The sequence below is a fragment of the Grammomys surdaster genome, unplaced genomic scaffold, assembly GCF_004785775.1.
Source record: "Grammomys surdaster isolate TR1022 unplaced genomic scaffold, NIH_TR_1.0 165, whole genome shotgun sequence".
Classification (NCBI taxonomy): Eukaryota; Metazoa; Chordata; class Mammalia; order Rodentia; family Muridae; genus Grammomys; species Grammomys surdaster.
This window is the reverse complement of record NW_021604613.1, coordinates 3682542-3706830: the sequence shown is the minus strand read 5'-3', so window position 1 is coordinate 3706830 and position 24289 is coordinate 3682542. Positions and strand designations below refer to the sequence as shown.

The 24289-nt window shown below is 40.3% G+C and overlaps 1 protein-coding gene across 3 annotated transcripts; it reads right to left on the bottom strand.

Moving 5' to 3' along the window:
- Positions 1-2722: 2722 nt before the first annotated feature.
- Nabp1 (nucleic acid binding protein 1) lies at positions 2723-10975 on the bottom strand. 3 transcript variants are annotated; one of them, XM_028765820.1, is made up of 6 exons: positions 10862-10975; positions 10061-10199; positions 7376-7447; positions 5788-5863; positions 5109-5160; positions 2723-4164 (listed from the first exon to the last, which is right to left on the bottom strand). In XM_028765820.1, exons 3-6 carry the CDS (start codon positions 7435-7437, stop codon positions 3998-4000), a joined length of 357 nt encoding a protein of 118 aa, XP_028621653.1. In that variant the 5' UTR covers positions 7438-7447; positions 10061-10199; positions 10862-10975; the 3' UTR covers positions 2723-3997. The 3 variants fall into 3 exon arrangements, with proteins under 3 accessions (XP_028621653.1, XP_028621652.1, XP_028621655.1); XM_028765819.1 differs by having other exon boundaries at positions 10404-10960; XM_028765822.1 differs by having other exon boundaries at positions 10849-10931.
- Positions 10976-24289: the final 13314 nt, after the last annotated feature.

The window sequence follows — 24289 nt, the reverse complement described above, 5'->3', positions numbered from 1 at the left end:
AAAATGCTTATTAGTAACTTAATGGACTTAATCTTGAGTCTGTGATTTGTGCTTTCAGAAATATCAAGTCTTTGTTCATTAAGAAACTTGGCATAATTTGGCTAAAGCTTTCTGATCCAAATTCTAGTGTATTCCCAATAAAGCAAACCTCAAGGTGTCTAGTGAACTTAAATATAACTAGAAAACAATCTAGCTTCTTCCTTGGGATCTAATACACTGGTAGTGCATTTTCAAAGGTCACAATTAGATGTTAGCAGAAGCATGCCTGAAGTGTTATTACAACCATGAGATGTGGGGCTGTTTAATCACTGCCACTTGTAAACAGTGTCTAATGTCTAGAGCCTCAGCACACAAGGATCTCATCATGGCCAAGTATCTCTGTACCTAACTTCCTCATAATACCACTTTTACTAGAATATGACTGGAACCATATGATCCTTGTCTACTAAAAATGATCAGACTTTCATCAGGTAAGAGACAGAGAACTAAATATCAGGCTTTAAGCAAATAGGGAGGGCAAGACCTCAGTGAGGTTAGAGCTATCTTAGCACATGCCTGTTTGGGAAAGTGTTGCTTCCAGTGCTTTTCACAGTCATTAGAACCTCAGGAGTCACATACAACTTAAAATGGCTTCAAGCAAACAGCCATTATGCTCACTAGCATACCTAACAAGGGAAGCATTTCAGCAACTCCACTGACTATAAAGATCACTTGGTATGTAATCTCAAGTTAAAAAAAAAATTTTAAGAGAGCCAATTCACCTTCAAACTATCCTTTAAAAATTCATCACTCATGTTTAACACAGTTCCTAAGACTACCGAGAAAAAGCAAAACAGAGTTGGTAAAATATAGGAAAACTATCCTTCTGTGATGGCTCAGCGGTTAAGAGCACTGGCTGTTCTTCCAGAAGTTCTGAGTTTAATCACAGCAACCCCATAGTGGCTCATAACCATCTATGAAATCTGGTGCCCTCTTCTGACCTACAAGCATGCATACACACACAATGCTGTATACATAATAAATACATAAAACTTTTTCTTTAAAAATGTTTTTGTGAATCAGCAATAGGCCTGTCATACATGTATACTAACACCAAGTCTTGGGTCTCTGTGGAAAAATATTGAAACAGATGGCTATAAGCTATTGTAAACAGGCAGCTTTTGTGGAAATTTACCAGCCTGAGTAGTCACAGACCTTGTAAATAGGTAGCCTTGGCAGATGCTACCAACTTAGATAAGGACAAGTGAATCATAGACAGAGTCATAGCAACCTGTCCCCTGAACATTCACCCAGCCAATACCCTGTTCTGAAAGATATCTGTATTTCCCCCTAACACCCACACTCCAGTGTCATCCTCTTCCCAACGTCCTGCCTTTTTGTTTATAACCCGTGTGAATAAGTAAAAAGTACAATTTGAAAAAAATAAAAATAAAAAAAAAATGCTTTTGTGAGGCAAACTTCAGCCTTTGAGCATTTAGACTTCATCTTTTACTTTCTATCTTGTGGCAACTCCCTGTACACCTGGCCAGAAAAAAAGGGACAAGGCTGGTCTGATACTGTGGTGTCTGCTCTACTCCAGAACTGTGCCTAGGAACAGTAATGGGGACCCAATCCTACAAGTGCATGTCTATACTCTGTATTGTGTTTCATTGGGTCTTGTTGGAATTTGTCATCGTTGATAACTGAAGGCACCAGAGGAGGAAGGTTACACTCTTCTGTAACTTCTTGATGAGTGGTATCAAAGCAGACTGGAAAGGCAATTATTCATTATTGTTTGGATTTCACTTTGCTTTGGTTTTAGAAGTTTCCCTTAAGAAAAAAGAAACTTGTTAATAAGTCAAATCACAGAACAGGTAAAATTACTAAGAAAAGCATCAGTTATAAGTAAAATCCTAGGCCATTTCAATCCCAGTATCTCAAAACAGGATACCTCCACACGGAGCTCGGCATTTCCTCTATTAACATTTTGATCAGACCACAAGATTTGACTGATCACTTGTCAGAAGTTATTGTCATTACCTAGTCAAAGTCCTAAATCCACAAAGGAGTACCACTGCTTGTTTTCCAAATTACAACTTGCCTAGCAGCATCATAGGTGAGAAAACCAGTCAGAACTGAGGGCCCAGTGAGCCATACCTTACCAAACTAAAATCTGTCAAAGTTCAAATCCTTTCTTTAGAATCACCTTAAACACTATATAACCTTCCACAAATAAAAGTTTTTTTTATTCCTAGATATTATATTTTTAAGATTAGTTTGTCATTTATTTTTATTCAAAACATCTATAGTCACAAAACACAAGCTATCTTAACCCTTAAGTAACTTTTTTGAAGCATTCAGAAATGTAAACAAAAAAATCACAAACCCAAATCAGCTATAATTATTAATATATGAATGACAAATAATATCAAAGTCCTGTACCTATAAACCAAAGTAAACTCTGTAACTTCTCAAAATGCTATGATAATCTCCACACAGAACCTAATACAGTGCATACTGAAAATCTGTTAAACTGAATTAGAACAAACTCTGACACAAATTATATTCAGATGCTATAGAAGTTGAACAGAAACTTACTTATTTTACAATATGAGGTAAGGAGAAATGACAAGTACAGAGCTAAAGAGCAGCCAGGCTGAAGCTGATTACAACTTCAGTAAAATGGACTGGGCTTCTCCATGTTTACTGAAAGAGTATAAAAAAAAAAAAGTAGGTAGATATGTCATCATTAGAGCAAGTTTTACTAAAGAGACAATATTTGAGAGACAAATAGTAACAATGAAAACAAATTACCACTTATCCAATGTAAGTGAAGTCCCATCACACAAATCCCACCTTAACAGAGGTATAATCACTTCTTGAGCCATTTAACTTTTGCTAGTAAGGCTATGTGGCTTGTTCAGAAACTTTAAACATACACACCCCTAGAAGAAAGGGAGTATCTACTTCTACCTGATTACTTGTAGCCAATAGTCACATGGCTATATGAATTCAATTTGATTTGTACTTGCTACAATAACTACCATGAGTATTCTTTTTGTAAATAATCATATTAGTCTTATGTGGTGCTGTACAACTTTAATCCCAGCACCTGGAAGAGAGAGGCAGGCCAATCTATAGTCCAGAGACACACCCGATGTATATAACAAGTTCCAACCCAGCCAGGGTTACCCAGGAGGACCCTGTCTCAAAAATACTACAACTAATATCAATGAGACAAATAGAGGTCCAATAAGGTGTATATAGCTCCCTTCAATCCCTCCAATTACACTCCAATATTTAACATGGAACTTCAAAAGTAAAACATTCATGGACTCAGTTGTAAATTTTTCTTCAATGTAATCTTCAATGTTTGCAACAAATGTTAAGAACATTATCTTAAACAGTTTTCTTCTAAAAATTACTTGTTACATTACACATTTTATTCCATGATTCTGATAAAGAATCTGGTTATCTGGTCATTAAACAAGAGTTTAGGATGATTTTGTCCTTGGAAAAATCTTAATGGCAGGCAGTCACTCTATGAAGTCAAGTCATTCCTGGATCAACACTCAAAAATGCTGTCAGCACTGACCAAGTTTCTGGCTTGAGGTGATTATTGCTTCAGGTAGCAATATCCAAGTTTCAAACAAAAGAATTTTTCCATTAAACATATGGCAAACATTACAAAGTTTATGCAGAAGCCAGACTCACAGAGGCTATATATAAGCTGGTGTCTTAACTCACCCTGGACACAGGGACAGGTTTTCAAGTGATACCCAGTAAGTTCTTGCTCTAAAAATAAAGGTTCCTGCTTTCAGAGTTCCTATTCTTCAATAGGATGTAACTGAGCAGCGTTAACAGTTTTTCAGTAAAAACCAACCACTCTTTTTAACCAAAAAGTATAAAAAGAAACCCGTAAGAGACAACATTTTCACAGTTAAGAATAAATAAAAGTGCACTAAGTGTTCAAGTAGGTCACGTAGTTTAAAAACTACATGTGTCTCTTTGGCTTAGGTCATCTTCTAAAGGCTCTCCTCGGATCTCTGGCATTACTTATTGTGGGCCTGACTGTTTGACTACTAGATGCTCCTGGTAGCTGTGGACCGATGGGTCCTGGGACATTGCTTCTACCATATGGAAAATGATATCCCCTAGATTCAGGGCCAGTCTGAACACCATTTCCTAAGACAAGAACACACAAAAAAAAAATCATCATTTTCAGAAATGGTCCATATTATGCTACAGAAAAACAATCATTAAAGTTCATCCACACATTATGAATGTTTACAAATAGCAGGAAAAACAAGCACTTTTATTTTATAATGAAAAGATGTGAGCTCTGGGGCTAGACAAGTATATTAACAAATACATTACTTGGTACTGACTGAAAAGGGAAGATAAACCAACTTGAGCATTAAGATTAAGAATAAAGTATAAAAACAAAACACACCAAAAAGTTAATTGCAGAGAAATGTTTGAGTGCTGGCGTTTGACTCAAATACAATTAATGTTTCAATGTAATCAAGCTATTGGCAGACAGGTTTCCCACAATGTGAGCTGGTCAAATAAGCCTTCAGCTACCCTAATCAACTCCAATTACAGAAAGATACACCTCAAAAGACATATCCTAGGTTATTTAAAGACAAAAGACTTTGAAACTCCAAGATCACTGGTGAGAGGTCTGAGGAAGACAGGCTGCTCTTTTTAAAACAGCAGCTAAGAGCATGTGGAATGTTAAGGTATTCACTGACTCCTACTCTATGTCTACTCATTTGTCAGGATAGGTTTCTAATAGTGTGCCGAAACAACCAGTAATTCCGATACATTATAAGTAACTATTATACCATAGACACTGGTAAAATAAGAAAATTAAAGGATCTCATTAGATGGTCACCAAAATTAGTCTGGTTACTAATCAGTGTCCGTCATAATGGGTTCCAGTGTTTAAATAAGAATGTGCTAAATACACTGGCATGTACAAGTATCTTCGACCTTCCCCAAAATCTTTTATTTGTGTGTATTTGTTTACTTGGAGTTCCTCTTTAACGCTAAATTATGCATTAAGAGATTTTTTCTTTATGTTACTCATATGTTTGCATGTCATCACAATTATGGAAATGTCTTACCCATTGGTCCAAATGTACTGGTGCTCATTTTATCCTTCTGTTCATTTTGTATCTAAAAGACAAAAGTAACACATTTATTTAAAAAAATTAAATTTTTACAATATAAGGGTTTTAAAAATGATTTTCAATAATATTTAAAGGTTTGTCCAAATCCATTCAATGTTAAAGTATTCAGAAATCTTTCTCAAGTCTCTTATAGCTTTCATTATGCTCAGTACTGCCTGATATTTCCTTCAGTCTGCAAAGTACTGAACAGAATGTGTCTGTCACAAATTATGTATGGACTCACAAAATGGATAAGGATCTTTTAAAGATCTTTTTCTTTTCTTTCTTTCTTTCTTTCTTTCTTTCTTTCTTTCTTTCTTTTTTTTGAGATAGGGTCTCATGTACCTCAAGTAGGCATCAAATTCATATGTAGCCCAGGATGACTTTGAACTTCTTATCCTACTTACTTCCCACCTCCTGAGAAATAGTACTTCAGACATGCCCCATTATGTTTGTCTTTTGCAGTACTTGGTGGCTGAGCCCAGGGCTTCATGCATTCTAGATAAGCAGTCTATCAGTTCAGCTATATCCCCAGTCCTCAAGATTGTTTTTTAATTCTTTTCATTACAACTGTGAACATCAGAGGCTTACTCTGACAGAATATAAAAATATACCATATTTTTGGATTAATTACCCCTTTGTTCTGCTGTCCTCTATAATCTGGGTTTGGTTCACTGAAATTTGGCACTTCTGAATACACCATACAAAACCTGAAAGAAAATAAAGGACAGGTTAAATGATTTCTGAACCTTTTTGCATAATCTCCTTAACTTACAAGAATAAAAACCTTACGTGTCAAAACATTACCTTAACAGTAGCATGTTAACTAATACAATTCATTTATAAAATTTTCTAAATAACTATATCCCAAATAATACCAATCTACTTGATTCTTTCATTGAATCTCAATTTTGCCCAATCACCGTGAATCTGCAGAGATAACCATCAAAGGTAAAGACTAAATTTTCAATGATTAAGACAGATAATGGGCTAGGACTTCTTATAGGCTGACAGCCACAACTTGATACCCTGTTCACATATAAGAACGTTCATAGCTCTTCAAAGAACTAGATCCAGTTTGGGAAAATCTTAAATTGACCCTGACAAAGAATAGCCATGAGGAAATGAGTAACTTCCTGTGGTTCTTCATCTAGCTGACGTCCATGATTGTAGAATCTCTGTATCCATGACTATCTAGCCAGATCCTGCAATTCTGCACCAAATACCTTCATAACACATTACTCTAAAAAGCATGACATTTGAACCTACAGGAGTCCCAACAATCACCTTCCTGATGAAGGTGAAGTGGGAACTCAGATTCTAATGTTTAATCAGACTACACTTTTTCCCTTTCATATTAACCAAGACACAATTCACCTACGGTATGAGTTTTCCTCTCTCTTTTGGTTCCATTTGTGACTTCTCTTTTTAAATATTCTCCAATCTAATGGGCACTAAGATATACCTAAGCAGGTTGGAGAGATGACTCAGCAGTTTAGAGCACTGACTGCTCTTCCAGAGGTCCTGAGTTCAATTCCCAGCAACCACATGGTGGCTCACAACCATCTGTAATAGGACCCAAATGCCCTCTTCTGGTGTGTCTGAAGACAGCATATATGTACTCATATACATAAGTTATACCTACGCATCAGCAACCAAAAAGAATGGACTAACAATTTGGCTCATTATGTATAACACATATTATGGATGAAACCCAGACAGCTAGGCCAGCATGGAGACTAAAGTACCTTTACACTCACATGTTACTGCAGGTCAGTGTGGAAGTCATTACCCAGGTGGCACACACTAACTGTGGCTGCTTATACTGTACATAGGACAACCAGAAGGCTTCAACTTTCACTGCTGAAAGTCCCTTTAACTCTAGTACAAATTCATCTATAGAGACAATGAAAATGTAAACTACAGATTGAAACCCATGTCTAGATCCTATTTTAGTAAAACAAGAGAGAATGTACTTCAAATGCCATCTGAAAGACAGAGTTTTCTAAAGTTACAGACAGGGCCCCCTGAGGCTGGTCTAAACTCAGGTCTGCTAGGAAAAGCTCACCTTCTCAACCACAGGGAGAACTGATAGTGTTACCTACCTACAGCATAAAGCTAAGTTTCCAAGGGCTAAATGGGTGGTTTATATTTTATACTTACCAATTATACTGTAGATATTATTTAAAATTTAATTAAACAAAATATATTTTAATACTTACTCTCCAATTTTTTGAAGTTCACCACCTCTTCCAGTATAAAGTGTCAGGCATCCTTTCCACATTGATGCATATCTAGAGGGAAAGTAAATTAAGCTTTCAGTAGAATGTATAGTTCTACTTAGCTTTTCAGTATATTTTTATACATAGGCCTACTCACAATGCCAAGTCAAATACAGTCACTGTAACTAACTCTAACAAGAAATTATACAAAGAAAATTCTATTGCCACATTATGACATAATTATCTAAATTACAACCCTAGTAAAAAAAATTTCTTTACTGCTGGAGATGGAACTCAGGCCTTGAACATACTAGGCAAGCACTCTGCCACTAACTTATGTTCCTAGAACTTATTTTTAAACCTTATTTTTAGGCATCTCCCTAAGCTTCCCAGGTTGGTCTTAGACTTGCTCTGTAGCCAAATAACCCTCAACCTTGCATCTTCCTGTCTCAGCCTCAAGAGGATCTGGAATGGTCCCCATGCCTAGCTTGAGAAAAACTTGAACAAGAATGGTGACACATATTTTGAAATCCCAGCACTGAGAAAACTGAAACATGAAGAATTCAAATTTTAGCCCATCTACAAAAAGAATGGAGCGGAAAGAAACAGTGTTCTCATAAAGTATATATTTATTGTTATTTCTAGATGATTAATGATTGTATCAGCAGTTAACAAAGGAGGGACTTTTTTTTTAGTGAAGAATTGGTTTGATTGTTTAACTAAAGTTCACCTTAAAATTAATTTAAAACAGACAATTTCAACAGAAGAAACATCTGTAAAATTCTCTCCACTGCAGTTAGAGAAAAGTACATGTTTTCTGCACTCTGAAGACTGACATGGGTATTAATATCTGTGTGAAACTCGGTGCGTGTGAAGCTTGGTTAAGGAGGAGAGGAGGAAAAGGAAGGGGACAGAAGACACACTCAAAGAAATAGAATTGGAAGTGTATCCTGAGGAAGAGCTTCTAAAAGTAAAAATCCTGTATTTGTATTACCTTTCAGCCACAAAGTACATAAAGTCAACACACTACTATTTTCTTTTGCAGTTATTGATACGGTCTTATGTCTACTACTGCAGAGTTCTCAAGCTCAACGTTTGGAACAACTTTATAAAGGAGCTAAAAAAAACCCACTAATCTTCCTCTTGCCCTGTTGGCCTTCCCAAACTTTGCAACTTTTAATATCAACATAATGAAACCAATTCTTTAATGTGAACAATTTTAAATGTGAATGACATCATTAAATCTAAGGAAAATATAATCTAATCAGATTAGCAGAATCAGACCAAAGTCTGGTTTTTTCAGTGTTTCTTTGTACAACTACCGAGGCAACTTCATGGCTTAAGACATATTATGATTAGTAGTAGTACTGTAGCTCTCCCCATAACCTCCAAAGGAAGTGATTCTCTTTTGTGAAAAAAGACATAGAAGTTAAAAAGATGTAATTTAGTGTCATAATGACTCAGTGTATGAGAAGAAGATGCCTAAGTTCTGACTCTCACTTCCTGCTTTGATGATACTTTACCTCACTTCCTGAAAATGTTGTAAGGCCTGTAAGATAGTATCAAAGAACTCCTGCCCAAAGACTCAATCCTTCTGAGAGATTCTCTGAGCACAACAGCAATTGCCAACTATTTTTCTTATGGCTACCAACAAAATTATTACAATTCTCTCAATCACAGAAGCTTCCATAGTCTACTTTTAAGATTCTTTCCTGGACTTTTAAGACCAACATTTGGTAAAAATTTCAAGCCTATGAAAAAAAGTATTCCATCTCCATAACCAACTAGATGTTCTGAATGGATCAAAGACGCCTTTCTGCCACTTTGTGTATTATTTTGGTTTTTGTGAAACACTGATCTTATAGATGAAATTATTTCCAAGAATGAGTATTACAGATACCGTTTTTCACCTTTTCTGAGTACATATGTGACCACAGAAATGTTAAATTCAAGCTGGGACTGTAAGTCAGATGGCAGAATGTTTGCTCGCCATGTAGCAGGCCTTTGGTTCATTCCCCAGGATGTTTAGGTATGAATCCTACCACCTGGGGAAGTGGAGGTAGGAAGATCAGAAATTCAAGGTCATTCTCTTGGGCATCTTAAAGCTCAAAAAGACCTGAGATACAGGAGACAGTTTCCAGAATGAAGGTAGTTAAGAGCTAAATTCCCCAGCTATTCATTTATGTCTATACCACCTAAATGATGAGTACAAATAAAGTATTGACAGGATTTCAAGGTACTAAAAAAGGAAGGAGGTGGAATACATTATACCTCATACATGGACTGATTAAGAAATGTGTCCAAGTGGTGTGGCGCACAGAACTGATTAGCAGGCGTATCTGTGAGTTTGAGGAAAGATTAGTCTATAGAACTTGTTCCAGGAAAACCAGGGCTACACAGAAAAACCCAGTCTCGAAGAAAGAGGAAAAAAAAGAGAAATGTGGCCTTTATCAGCCTCATTGATAAAGGCTCATTGACTTCCATATGATATTCTCAAAGACAAAATTAACTTTTAAAAGTGGAGGGAAGGAGTTAATTCCCTACCTAAAACAAATTAGCTGTGAAAGGTGAACTGCTCCCAGTGCTGTCCACTAAAACAGCTCAAGAGCCCATGGAAGAACCAGGCAACTTCAGAATCCCGGAAGTCGGCCAACCCCACCCCTACCCCAATATATTCACACCTACCCTCTGGTCAACCGAATAATATCCCCTGTCTGTATGAGCCCTCCGATCTCATCCCACACAGAAATAGTGATGCTTCCCGTTCTATCAGCTACTTTGCAGGATCTCACTTCATGGCCGTCTTTAGTTTTGGTCACTCGTCCTGTGAAGATTTAAAAATCAAAAAGGGAAGGTGTGTTAGATAAGGTGTTTATTCGAGGGAACTGTCTCATCCTCCTCCAGCACGCTACGTGACTGACTGACTTCGGTCCCCGGGTAGGAGTCTCGGCCGGGAGCACGTGGGGTCTCGGGCGGGGAAGAGGTCCGAGCGCTCGAGGGTGTGGGGCGGGCTTCGGACCTCACTTACCTATCTCCAGGACAATAAAGACGACATTTAAGTTTTTCAGTCCGGCCTTAATGTCTTTTATAAAAAGAGGAGGGTCGTTGACCCCGTGCATACTGAGGCAGGTGCGGCTACGCTTCAGAGACCCACTAGGCAAGGCTTCCCACCCTCCGGGGCCAGGGGCAGAGCCGGGGGGCAACCTGGGGCAGGGCTGGCGACCGGGGTCAGGAAGCGGTTACTCAGACGCCGGGGAAATCAGCCCTAGAGGCACCAAGCCAAAAGAAAAAAAAAATGGAAGAGTGTGGGGAAAAAAGACTCTCATAAGTTCCAAAATCGAAAAAAGAAGACGCACTCCGCACCCCGAGCCCGCTCCCAAGTGGGCGGCGAGCAAACAAGCGTGAGGACTGCCGCCTCCGCTAAGGGAAAAGGGGGCAGGGGACGGCCCTGCCCGAGTCCCTCTGTCCCTCACACAACACACGCACACGCGCGCGACCCCTCAGTCCCAGGCTCCGGGAAGGTACGTGACAGCAAAACCGCAGCGCTGCACACAAACCGCGCAGCCCGCGTCCCAAGCAGCAACTGGCGTTCGCGCACTCAGACCGGCTTTATTAAGACGCGTCCCGCCCCTTATGGCGTCACGCGACGTCACCACGCCCACTAGCTCGCTTCTGAGGAGGGAACCCCGCGCCACTTAGCTCGCAGCCTCTCTAGCTCCTCCCCTGCTGTTATCGCAAGCCCCGCCTCCTGGCCGTCCAATGGGCTCTCGGCCACACCCTCCTCCCGCCCGTAGCTCAACGTCTTCCGGGTTCCGGTAGGGCTGGGTTATTTGCTGCTCCGAGGGAGCCCTGGCGTCTTTCCCTAATTCCTCCGGAGCCTTCAGTACGGCCACCTTTGCCCTTTAGCCCCGCGATCACGTGGAACGCAGGTGTTCCGGACCACGAGGTTAGAGCCAGTGTGCAGTTGAGAAGGAACGGGGAGAGTGATCGAACAGGATCAAGGAGGGAGAGAAAGGGCGAACTGAAGGAGTCCGAGGCTGCCGAGAGAGGGGGGTCTCTGTCGCAGGGAACTTAGCGACCAATCTTCTTACTTTAGAGGTGTTTAAATTGGGATCCAGAAACACGACGTCGTCTTTTTAAAAACAACTTGTAAATCTCTTGTCATGCCAAACCATACGTATTTAAGTTCCACAGATATTTCATTTTTTCTTTAACCCTTTTCTTTAAGTTTACACTTGGCTTTTATATAGCTAAGATGAGTTAATCATACACTGGTGAAGGGGAATCTTAAAACCTGAAAGGGAGGAGTGTACGCTTTGCAACCAAACAACCTGGAGCTAGTGCCTAATTGTGTGACCTTGAAAATAGTTGGTTAAGCTTCCTAACCAGAATTTAATAATCTGAACAATAAAACTAGGATCCTTGCCTCATAGAGGATGAAATGGGATCATAAATAAATTGCCCAAGAACTGTAGCAAATAATCTGTGAATAATAATATTTTCTTTCATCAATTTTCTATTGAAAATAACCTGTCATTTTATCTTCTGAGTGATAATTTTAACCCCCATTTTATAAGTAATAAAACTAGAGTAACCAAATGGGTTTCATTTTAGGCAATCTTGACCCTAGGAGGCTTCAACCAGAAGTATTTTTTAATGTTTTAAGTAGTGTAATTGTAATGCTCCAAAACAGATTAAAGAAATAAAATGGGAACCGCAGAGTATATTCTAGTATGTTAGAGAATCATATAAACAAATGCTGTCAAAATATAGAACTTATATGTCAGAAACACGCTTTTTTTTTTTTTTTTTGGTTTGAGGATAATACTGGCAAACCTCATAGATATATTGTTAGAAAAGTTTTTAAAATAATCACGTTATCAAGAATGTTTATTCCTAGCCAGGCAGTGGTGGTGCACGCCTTTAATCCCAGCACTTGAGAGGCAGAGGCAGGCAGATTTCTGAGTTCGAGGCACAGGCAATCTGTGAGTTCTTTAACAGAATTTCACTGGGAATACAAGCCACTCTTAAAACCAGGCCATACAAAAACAACTCAATGGCATTTTGGAAGGTTCTCTGTCTCATAACATTCTGGAGGGACTCCTTTTTTAACCTTACCAGTCATATATTATGGTTTCTAGTTTTGTACGCTTTCGATGTGTTCGAAAGAGTGTCACAGTGTCCATCTGTTTCTTGTGCTTTTTTTCTTTTTTAAGTTTCTTTTATTTTTATTTATTTATTTATTTATTTATTTATTTATTTATTTATTTATTTTGGTTTTTCGAGACAGGGTTTCTCTGTGTAGCCCTGGCTGTCCTGGAACTCACTCTGTAGACCAGGCTGGCCTCGAACTCTTGAACTCAGAAATCCACCTGCCTCTGCCTCCCAAGTGCTGGGATTAGAGGCGTGCGCCACCACCGCCTGGCGTGCTTTTTTCTTATGTTTTGTTTTTTCTTTTCTTTGTTTTATCTTATTACAATTTTTTAGATTCTGTTTGTTTTCTGAGAGAGTGAATTTAGATGGGAGGACAGGATCTAGGAGGAGTTGGGAAATAATCAGAATATATTCTATGAAAAAAAAATCTATGTTCAGTAAAACACATCTGCATGCCAAAAAAGAAAAAGAAAGAAAAGAAAGAAGCAGACACTATAAAAAGCAGAAGCTAGTGCACAGGGCCGTCCCGCCCTTCCGGGCCCTCCCTCCCCTCCCTGCCCCCAGGACAGACTCAGATGATCCTCTCTCACTTCCTCCCCTAGCACAGAACTCCCACAATGAAAATGGCAACACTTTCTCACAAACCCAAAGGCAGTCTTGAGAAAAGGCAGCAAGAACACGTTCAATGGAGAGCGGCAGGCTTAGGCTACTCCTAGGTCAGTTCCCAAAGATAATGTTGATAAAAGAAGAGAAAAAACCTGGGCATGATGGTGCAAGCCCTTAAACAAGCACTGGAGGCAAAGGCAGATCAATTGCTAACTAGTCTACATAGTGAGTTCCAGCCCAGCCAAGGCTACAAAGTGAAACCATCTCACAGAAAATAAATAAAAAGTAGATAAATAAGGAAATACCTAGAACCTTTGCTGAGGCTGGGGAGATAGTTCCATGGTTCAGAGTATTGGCTGGTCACCCAGAGCAGGCTTATAACACTGAGATTTAAACCCTTAGGCTTGTAAAAAAAACTTTGCTTAAAAAATATAAAATGTGTACATCTTTAGTTATCTAAATTTGTAATTGACTTTTTTGAAGGATTTGTAATTCAGAATAATCCCGATTATTCAGAATAATGCCTGATTGGGGGTGGAAGGCAGTGAAATCTCCCAAATGATAATGACTTTTTAGTTTCTCTTGGAAAGAAACACATCCTTAAGTAGGTTGATTCGGAACATATTACTGTGTAATTAGGTAGGCAGCTTTGGCGTCTATGTTCTGAAAAGCTTGTTTCAGTATATCCTACCTCTCAATGGTTTCCTGAATTTGCTATTTATGGAAAAAAAAGCAAAAATATATTGCCCAACAGAACTATCTGGAAACAAATAACATATTATTGGTTCAAGTATATATCACGATTTTCATACTAAAGAATGTTGTAGAAAATGTTCCAAGTCACATATCTAAAGAGCCTGGGTTGGGTGGAGCTTCCATGAATGAGGCCACAGTTTTACAGAACTCTGAGAATGCTTAATCTGGATGTTTCCAAGAGTTGCTACTGTTTACCATTTTCCTAGTGTCCTATGTAAAACTGAATTACAAGCAAGTACATAAAATGATGTAAAAACTCCGTGGGGCAGGTCTCAGCAAGCTGCTGCTTAACAAGGCCTACAAAACCAAGTAGCAGTCTCCATCCGAACTCCAGACACATGCTGACTAAATTTTAATTTAATTTTAGGACTGTCCTAAAATTCCATTTACAAGCTGGTTTGTTGCCAAAGGTATGTAATCTCCAGCACTTGGGAAGTTTAGTCAGAAGGGTCACAAATTCAAGGACAGCCTGAGCTATATATTAAGACTGTCCCAAAGGAAAAACTAGCTCAAGGTCACAAAATTCTGATTTACTACTGTAATTTCTCTACAATAAAAAGTGGATATCATCTCTTATTTTGGAGCACTGTGAAGTTCACACATGCACATAGACACCCACAAATCACCATGGAGAGTCGGTGCTCTGTATTAGGGTTCTCTACAGGAATAGAATGACATTAAAAAGGGAATTGTTAAAGTGGCTTATAGACTGTGGTCCAGCTAGTTCAACAATAACTGTCTCGAGCTTAGCCAAGAATTCAGTAGTTCTTAGTCCATGAGACTGTGTATCTTCTGATGGCCTTCAGTCCCAAAGAAGTAGGGACTGAAAGCCTCTTACTTTGTGGATGAAAAAAATACAACTGGGCAATGGTGGCCCATGCCTTTAATTACAGAACTCGGAAGCCAGAAGCAGGCAGATCTCTGAATTCCAGGCCAGCCTGAACTACAGAGTGAGTTCCAGGACAGCCAGAGCTACACTGAGAAATCTTATCTCAAAAAAAAAAGAACAAAATACAAGCCACAAGATGTTAACAGAAATACCACCTAGAGTTACTAATGAATTCCTAGGTTCCAGTCAATCACTAACAGTTGAAAATATTATGAAACGATAAATAACTCACAATTGAATTTTCTCAAGTTGGGATGGATATCAGCATTCAACATGTTTATAAAGCACCCCTAGGTAATGGCCATCAATGTACACCAAAGTCTGAAAAGCACACTCAGATAAGAGACAGTGTTAGAACAAAAATGTTTACCACTTCCCTATTAATTCCCTGGACCAGTGCCTCTTTGTACTAGTTACATTGATGAACTAGGAGTGCAGACACTGAGTATGGCTTTAATCAAACTCCATTTGGGAAATTTTGAAAATGCACTTCCCTGTGTACTTTATATAGGCATTAAACATAATTATTAACCTATTGATACTGAACTTATCTGTATTAGGATTGAGGTTGCATCTGAAAAACAAATAAAGTCCAAAAAAATCCCTGACTTCATGCAACTTACGTTCTAAAGGGTACACAGAACAAACTGATATGTAGTAACTAGAGAATCACCAATAGCAAGGTGGGAAAGGCAGGATTATGTAGGTAGATCAGCAGAGTGCTCAGGGATTCTGCAGGTGGACCCAAGGGCTACAGGTAGGCTACAGAGTGCCCCAGATAACACTCATACAAAGAAGGGAGCAGACAAGGGATATTGGCTTTTAGGCAGTAGGCACCGAGCAAGAGCCATTTTAAAATGTTCAAGCATCATTTTCTAGAAATATAGTCTTCTGTGGATAAAGCAGTGAATGAAGAGAATCTAGAAGCTAAGAAGGAAGGAAGAGAGCAAATCATATTTACAGGTTTGTGCAGTCTCTAGACGAGAATCCATTGAAGAATTTAGAGATCATGGTCTGACTGTGCTAACCTGATTGGAAACAGCCATCTGAAGGCTATATTACCCCACCTGAGTTGTGAGCTAGCCTACTACCACAGGAACTCAACCGTGGCTTAGTGAGATCAGTGTGGATGATACAACCACCAGATTACTGGCCTGTTGAAATAGAGAAAGGAAGAATAATTAAATATATAATTAAATGTGACTCTCCAACTTTGAGTGTAAACAAAATATGGAGTTGTTGGGGGCAGTGGGAAAGACTCCAACTGAACAGTTTTTTTTTTTTTTTGGAGGGGGGAGTAAGGAGGGCTGGTTCAGACATCGAAACACTGTGCAGTAGAAAGAACACTAAAACGAGTAATGTAATGAAAGGCAGATTAATCATGTTTCTTGGAAAGAGGAGTTGGTCGTTGTGTTGAATACTGCTCTAAATCAAATGAGATTGAACAGGTATATATATCATTGGGACAAGAATCGAGAAGTCATTGGTGGCACTGACAAGAGCGGTTTCAATGAAGTTGGTAGAGAACAAAAGCCTGAATAGATTGAGTTAGTGGTGAAAAGAAGTCCAGGAATCGGGGACATAACAATAGGTATGCACACTTCTACCAGAGGGCTTGCTGCAAAGGGAACAGAGGATGGGGTAATGGCTTGCAGCGAAGCATGGGATAAAGGAGACTTTTCAAACATTTTTACTGCATTTGTTATTTTCTCAATGAGTGTCGGGGGGAGACGAGTTATAAGAGACAGCCTATAAGTGTCAGCTCTCTCTTTGCACAGTGTTGGTCTTGGAGAGCCACAGGCTTGGTGCCAAGTACCTGCAACCACGGTACCATCTCACTGACCAAAGATTTCTATTTTCTTTTTTTAAAACTATGGGAAATGTTATGAGTTCAGGCTGAAGAACAAGGGTCAACTGAGAGGAGGGGGAATCAGATTGTGAAGATATAGCCTAGTCCTTAAGAAGGTGACACAGGATGAAACTAGAACCCCATGGCAGTGGGAGAACAGATTTTCTGAAGCTGGAAGGTGGTCTGAGACTTCAGACCCAGGGCTGGCCTCACACTGGTGTCAACAATTCTGCCTCATCCTTCGAAGTGCTAGAATGACAAGTATGAGCCATGAGCCACCACTTAGGATGGCTTTTAATTCTTTCATCTAAGTGGTGCAAAACTATCGTGGAAAAAACCCGCGCAGGGGCTGCCCTTGTCCTAGACCACCTCGGAGGTGACCCACGGACAGTGGGCAGAGTCCCGGAGGCTTCCACACTGGCGGGCTTCCCACATACTGGAGAAAGTGTAAGGTTCCAGAGGCTGGAAGCTTTGCGGAGGCAGGCCCCAGAAGACACGTGGAATCTGTGGACTTAAGTTTATTGTTCATGGCGTGATAGTTGGATCTGGATATGCGCATCCCCAAAAGCCAGGGGGAGATGGCTTAAATATAGAGTGGAAAGCAGAGGGACTGGGGAGGCATAGCTTAATTAGCTACACCCCCCCCCTTAGGTAATCATGAATATGTAAATCTGTTAGTCACTCCCTCTACCTGGATATTAGCAAACCTTTCTGGGAGGAGCTGTGGAGGGCTGAAGCTTAGAGGGCCAGGGGCCCAGGAACTGAGCTGAACACCTTCCATCCCAGGGGGTCTCCCGGTTCAAAAGCTCGTTCAACCGGGTGCCCCGCTTTCTCTCATAGCTAACCGCCCCACAGCTATAATAAAATGTTCATTAAGATGTGGTTCTCTCAGCATTTTTGAGTTGGGGTCTCATCTAACCAGGGCTGGGCTTCAACTCAGTGTGAGAGAGTGACCTCAATTGTCTAATCCTCCTGGCTCCACCTTCCAAGTGTTAGAATTATAGCCACATTTATATGGTACTTGTGATTGAATCCAGGGCTTTGTGACTGCTAAGCAACTGATCTACTGACTGAGCAGCCTCTTACCCGCATAATTTTTAATTACATTTATTTATATTCCTCCTTGTGCATCACATACACATACACACACACACACAGAGAGAGAGAGAGAGAGAGAGAGAGAGAGAGAGAGAGAGAGAGAGAGAACAGAGGACAAGTGGGAGTCAGATCTCTGTTTTCCACTGTGTGGATTCCAAGATCAAACTCTGACCTTCAGGTTTGTTGGCAGGTCTCTATACCCACATCAGCACACCCCCAGCTCCTGGCTATCTTTAAAACATAGCATTGTCCTTTGTTATCTAATAAACTGTAGTTGCAGTTTACCCCCTTTTAGAGTGATCACTGATGTCTCAGTGTTTAAGGCAACTGAACAACTTGTAGCTCACTTTTAAAAACTGTTCTACCTCATTCACTTTTTCAAGAAAACTTTGCCATAATTCAGAATCCTTTGGGGATTTGTGTAGAATTGAGGAGGGCGAGGCCTAAATATTATCTGGGATGTGTCATTAAAAACAAAACAGAACTCTTTAAGAGAGTATCTCACTATGTAGCCTTGACTGACCTTGAAGTCAGTTCAGCCTCCCTCTGCCTCCTGAATGCTGAGTGTAAAGGCATGTGCCACCATACCCAGCTTTGTTTATAAGGTTTGTTCTCCTTTCAGGATTGCTTAGGACTTCTATTTTAGACTTTTAAAGTTTATATGATTTAAAGTGTTTCTTCACTACCTATCAATGTTTCCATTTACTATAAAAAGCCTTGAGAGTAGTTGGTTTTGATTTTGCTAGAGTGATCTTCCAGGTAAATTTCCCAGAGGGTAACAGGAGCTATTTCTGCTTACTTATCCAAAGATCTAAGTTTTGGCTCACATATTTTGAGGAGGTGTAAAACTGTAGGTGTGTGGTCCTTTTCCTAATATTTGCAATGAACCAATGGGTAAAATGTTTCTGGACATACTGAGAAGAAAATAAACATTTCAATCCTAGATATCAAGAAAGGGGTTTATTTTTATTAAATAAATTACTGTTTCTTTAGTAGGGAAGTCTGAGTGTATCTGTCTTACTGTAGTCTACCACTGAGCTGTAATGCCAGCTCTTCTACATGGCTGTTTCTAATAGGGTTAGTTATTGTGTTGGGGCAGATGTGCCACAGTGAGCCTGGGAAGGGTCAGAGCACAGTTGTGGAGTGTTGGGTCTTTCCTTTCACATTTATATAGGTTCCAGATACTGAGCTCACATCATCAGGTTTATGTGGGAATAGTTTTGCTAACTGGGCAACGTCACTGATTCTTTATGTAGTTATTTCTAGATGAGAAAGATACATGTGTTATGATATGGAAATGGGTCCATGTGAACAAATAGAAGCTGCAAGGCTGTGAGTATGGTTAAGTGAAGATGTGCTTGCCTGACACGCAGAAAGCCCTGGGTTCAATACCCTAGACCAAATACCCTCCCACTACTTCCATCCTCCACTACCATCACCTAAGGCCACCAAAACTGGATTGTGATCATGTTTAGTGTTCAAACCCATGAGAAGGGAAAGATATCTCAAGGCAAATGACTTATCTTTAAAGCACAAAAGATTAGAACTTCACCAGGAGGGCACATTTCATCCACTGAGTGCATCTTTGCAGATTATAAAAGCAATCTCCGACTTTTAACAAATAAATTGTAGTAAATGAGTGGGATGTTAAAACCCACCCCTTCCCCCAAGACAGTGCTACCCAGCTTCCTGAGCGATGAGTAAGCAGCAGGTCGGGCCTCGTGTTATTCCTGAAGAAATGAGGCACCAAGAGGCCAGAGACTGTTTCAAGGTCAGAAAAACGAGACAATGGAAGGAGGACCAGATCTTCCACTTCTTATCCAGCCTTCCGGGGACAGGCCTACTGGCCCTCCTTTCTGAAGCTTTGAATCGTTGCTGAACATTTCGTTCTTTCTGTTGTTGTTAGACAAGACTGTCACACTGTAAAAAGGCTAGCTAGCTTGGCACTCACTATGTTGCCTGCTCTGGCCTTGGAGGATTCAAAGCAATCCTCCTGTCTTTAGTCTTCTAAATTCTGGAGTTACAGGGATGAGCCACCACACTGGCTTCATTTAACTTAAGCTCATATAAGCTGAGATTGTGGCTTCTCTTTCTGAACAAGTGAACCTAATTGAGCTGCTTCTTTCTTCAATGCATTCCATTTTTTTTTTTTTTTGGTTCTTTGAGACAGGGTTTCTCTGTGTAGTTCTGGCTGTCCTGGAACTCACTCTGTAGACCAGGCTGGCCTCGAACTCAGAAATCCACCTGCCTCTGCCTCCCAAGTGCCGGGATTAAAGGCGTGTGCCACCACCGCTCAGCTAGGCTCTTTCTATAGCAAGAAATAGTCGCTAGGGTTAGTCTTTGGGTATGAATTGGCTGTATAAAAAAATGCTCATCAAAACCTAGTGGCTTAAAGACAGCAACTATATATTTTCATGATGTCATCTAGGAGTGACTCCTGATGGCTTTGCCTGCAAACATTCGTGTGCTCAATCATCTGATGGCTCATGTTAGTCTCAAAGGCCTAAGGAGACAACGTTCACATATCTGGCACCTGGAGTTGGCTCTAGAGAGCCACTCACATAGCCAACAGCTGATGTTGGCTCTACCTGGGGCACCTGTTAGTCCCCACAGTGTCTTGTGTCCTCTGGAAAGTGATACCGGCTTTCACAGCAAGGTGATATCATGGTTTCAGGAGGGTAGTAGATGCTTCACAGTCTCTAAAGGCATACACTCTGGAAGTAGCAAAATGTACCTTTGTTCCATTTCGTTGATCCAAACCAATCACATGTCCAACGTAGATCTAAGAAAATGAAGAGATAACCTTGGCATCTTTTTCGATTTTATCCAAAACTCTATCTTTGATAGAAAAGTCCCATGGGGACTTGGGAGGTAAGACTCCTTGAAGAGCATTACTATAATGCTGTGGCTGAGATTTCCTACCATTCTATCTATTACTTCCTATTTTATCCACAAAATGGAGTTCATGTACTATAGTTTGAACTAGGACTCTACTCCAGGCTTCAAAAGTCAGAAAACATATTTGAGCTTGGATTAGTTAAAATTGGAACTAATGGAAGTCAGAAAAGGAAGGACTAAATGTAAAAAAATGTTTATTTCCAGCATTTGTCAAGGTATGGATGTGGCAACTGACAACATGGCTCAGTGGCTAAATTCAGTCTTCCAAAAGACCTGAGATTTGTTCCCAGCACTATATCAGATGGCTCACAACCTCCAGTAATTCCAATTTCAGGGGACTATGATATCTCTGGGCTCCACAGACAACCACATATGTGCACAAGCCCTACAAATACATGTACACATAATTTAAAACAAAACAAAAATAAAATAAAAAAATAAACCTTAAAAAAAAAAGCACTGAGGAGGTTTCTGAAGGATTGGTCTTGTCACCTCATTGGCTCTCTCATCTATCCTCAAATGGCTTTATGTTTAAAGTCAACTAACAAAGCTTCAAAAATTACATTTTATCTCACTTGACAAGAAGAGAGAGAGAAAAAAAAAAACAGGTGAAATGTGTTCCAATCAGGGATAATTTTTAGAACACACACCCGTCTCTCACACTGTATTGGTTTGTGCTTAGTCCTAAATCCAAGGGGGTTTGGAGAGAGGCATGAGCCAAGGCAGAAATTGGTAAGTGGATCCCTGAAGAAGAGCAGACATGGATAGAAAGCAGACAGTGAGGAGAGAGGGAAAAATAAAAAAGCATAGATCTGAGATAAAAGGTACACAGGCAGGGGAAAAGATAGGGACAAAAGCCAGAGGCTGTGGAGCAGGGCATTTGGGGAATGAATCCAGCAAAACTAGAATGGGGGAAGGGAGTGATACCAGACAAGGATGAAGAGCCAAAGAGAAGCAAAGATCAGTGTGTGATAAGGACCAGTGGCGTGCTTTGAAAGAGACTGGAAGTAAGGGTGTGTTGGTTGTCCTCAAAGTCCAGCTCAATGCTTTGCTGAAGGATTCTTTGGACAGTCCTACACATAGCTCTGACAGTGACACATGCAGAGTTGAATTACCAGATGGAAAAGGCACACAGCAAAAAGTCTGGAGGAAGCTGTGTCCAAACTGCTCCTGCAGGAGTCACAAGTTACAACACAGGGTGTAAAATGCTGCCCGCCAGGGAAGCACATTGCAGATTTGGTGCCTGGGGTTCTTACTGAGGGCTGAGTTTATTAATATTCTCTTTGTGGTGTAATCCCAAGTTCTGAATAACAGAAGAAAGGTATTGAATCTGAACTGCATTGTTTGAACAGTTGAATACCCATAATTCACAGAATGATGGGAACTCTCCTGGAAACTAAGCTTCCAGATGCCAGTTTGTGGCCAACCTTGCAAACAGATGTTTCTAGAAATAGCAGTCTTGGGCCTACTGTTAACTGTCATTTGTAGGGAACTGGAGAGATGGCTCAGTGGAGAGATGGCTCAGTGGTTCAGAGCGCTGACTGCTCTGCTGAAGGTTCTGAGTTCAATTCTCAGTAACCACATGGTGGCTCATAACCATCTATAATGAAATCTGAGTGATATTGAACTCACATATACAAAATAAAATAAGCATTTTTTTTTTCTTCGAGACAGGGTTTCTCTGTGTAGCCCTGGCTGTCCTGGAACTCACTCTGTAGACCAGGCTGGCCTCGAACTCAGAAATCTGCCTGTCTCTGCCTCCCAAGTGCTGGGATTAAAGGCGTGCGCCACCACCGCCCAGCCTATAAAATAAGTCTTAAAAAAAAAAAAAAGCCCCTGTCCTTTGTCCACAAATCCACAGAGAAGGACACACAGAGTAGAGTGGAGTAGAGGTAAGAGACTAAGCAGATAGGAAACAGTGCCCATAGTTAGTACAGCAAAATGTAAGTAGAAACCACAAGGCAAATAAACCGAGACATAGGGCAAGGATCACATTAACTGCAGAGTTAAGAAGGAGTCAAACTGAGTGCGAGGAAGGCTTGACTTGCACAGAGAATGAGGGACCTTCTGTGTGATAACAGCCTCATAGTACCTTTGAGATCCTGAAGCTGTTACTTAAATCTGGAGATGAATGACCCATGTTCCAGTTCTATATGAGGCCTGGTTGTTCCATAAAAATACCCCCATACCTGCTTCCTCTTTATTACTATACTACTGTAGCAAATTTGCATTTCTCAAGATCAGAGACACATCTGTGTTCCTTGAAACCTGAAATCATCAGTAGCATATCGTGGGTGTCATCCACTGACAATATAGACGATCTTGAGAAAAGTTAGTATGGTAATCAAGAGATCGCTGGCCAGTTAGATAAAGGACCAGGACCTGCAGTGTCACTTGAAACCTTTTCCTATCACCACTCTGAAGCCATGCTCGCTCCAGCTACATCAAGCTACTCACAAAAATATTTCGATGGAAAATCTTTATTTATTTTAACTTGACTACCATAGTCTACTAAGTCTACAGCTTCTCTGTGGTCTTACCAGCCTCTGGTCACCAGAAGGACTCTCTACCCAGCAAGAGTATCATCTGCATTTCCTAGAAAACAACTCTGACTGTGGGTTTGGTCTAATGTTGCTTGCATTATATTAATTGGTGTGATGGTTTGTATATGCTTGGCCCAGGGAGTGGCACTATTAGAAGGTGTGGCCCTGTTGGAGTAGTGTAGTCTTGTTGGAGTAGGGTTTTCAACCAATGGGTATGGGCTTTCAGGCCCTCATCCTGGCTGCCTGGTAACGAGTATTCTGTTAGCAGCCTTCAGATGAAAATGTAGAACTCTCAGCTCTGCCTGCATCATGCCTGCCTGGGTGCTGCCATGTTCCCACCTTGATGGACTCAATCTCTGAACCTGTAAGCCAGCCCTAACTGTCCTTTATAAGACTTGCCTTGATCATTCCTTGGTGATTCCTAGGCAAGGGACCAAGGAAGAAGGAAGGAAGAGGGAGATCTGCCATGCTGGGAGAAGGTGGAGGAGAAGAGACGCTGCATCTGATAAGATGCAGGTCAGGAGCTTAGCCATCATGTAGGAGCTGGGGTGGCCTCAAGAGAGCTGCCTGGCTGGGCTCAGAGCAGCAAAGATGAAATATAGATGTTAGTAAGTAATGACTTGGGAATATTGGAGGGAGTTGGATTAGCCACATGGAGGTTAGGAAGTGGCCCAGCTGATTAAGACATATCAAAATATAAAGTGTGTGTGTGTGTGTGTGTGTGTGTTTAATTCAGAAACCCAGAACATTGGGGTGGGTAGTGAGTAACGCGCTGCTACCACTGGGATTAAAGGAATAGATTTAATTGGGTACAACTATATCTGACTACTTCCCTTCCCACACGACTTCCCTTCTTGCTCATTCTCTTTTGAATGAGTCTTTTTTTACTGCACTGCTTTTTCAGGTCTTTCTACATGCTCTGTTGTAATTCTTATTAAATGTATTATACTCAGCTGCTTATGTGCTTAGCTCTAAGCATATAGTCTGCCTGGCACTTAGCAAAATGCTTCAAAAGGGTAATTGTTCAAAAGATATTCACTGAATAAATGAAGAAATACATAAACAAAGAAACAGTATAATGTTTTATTTTATTTTTATTTATTTATTTATTTATTTTTTCG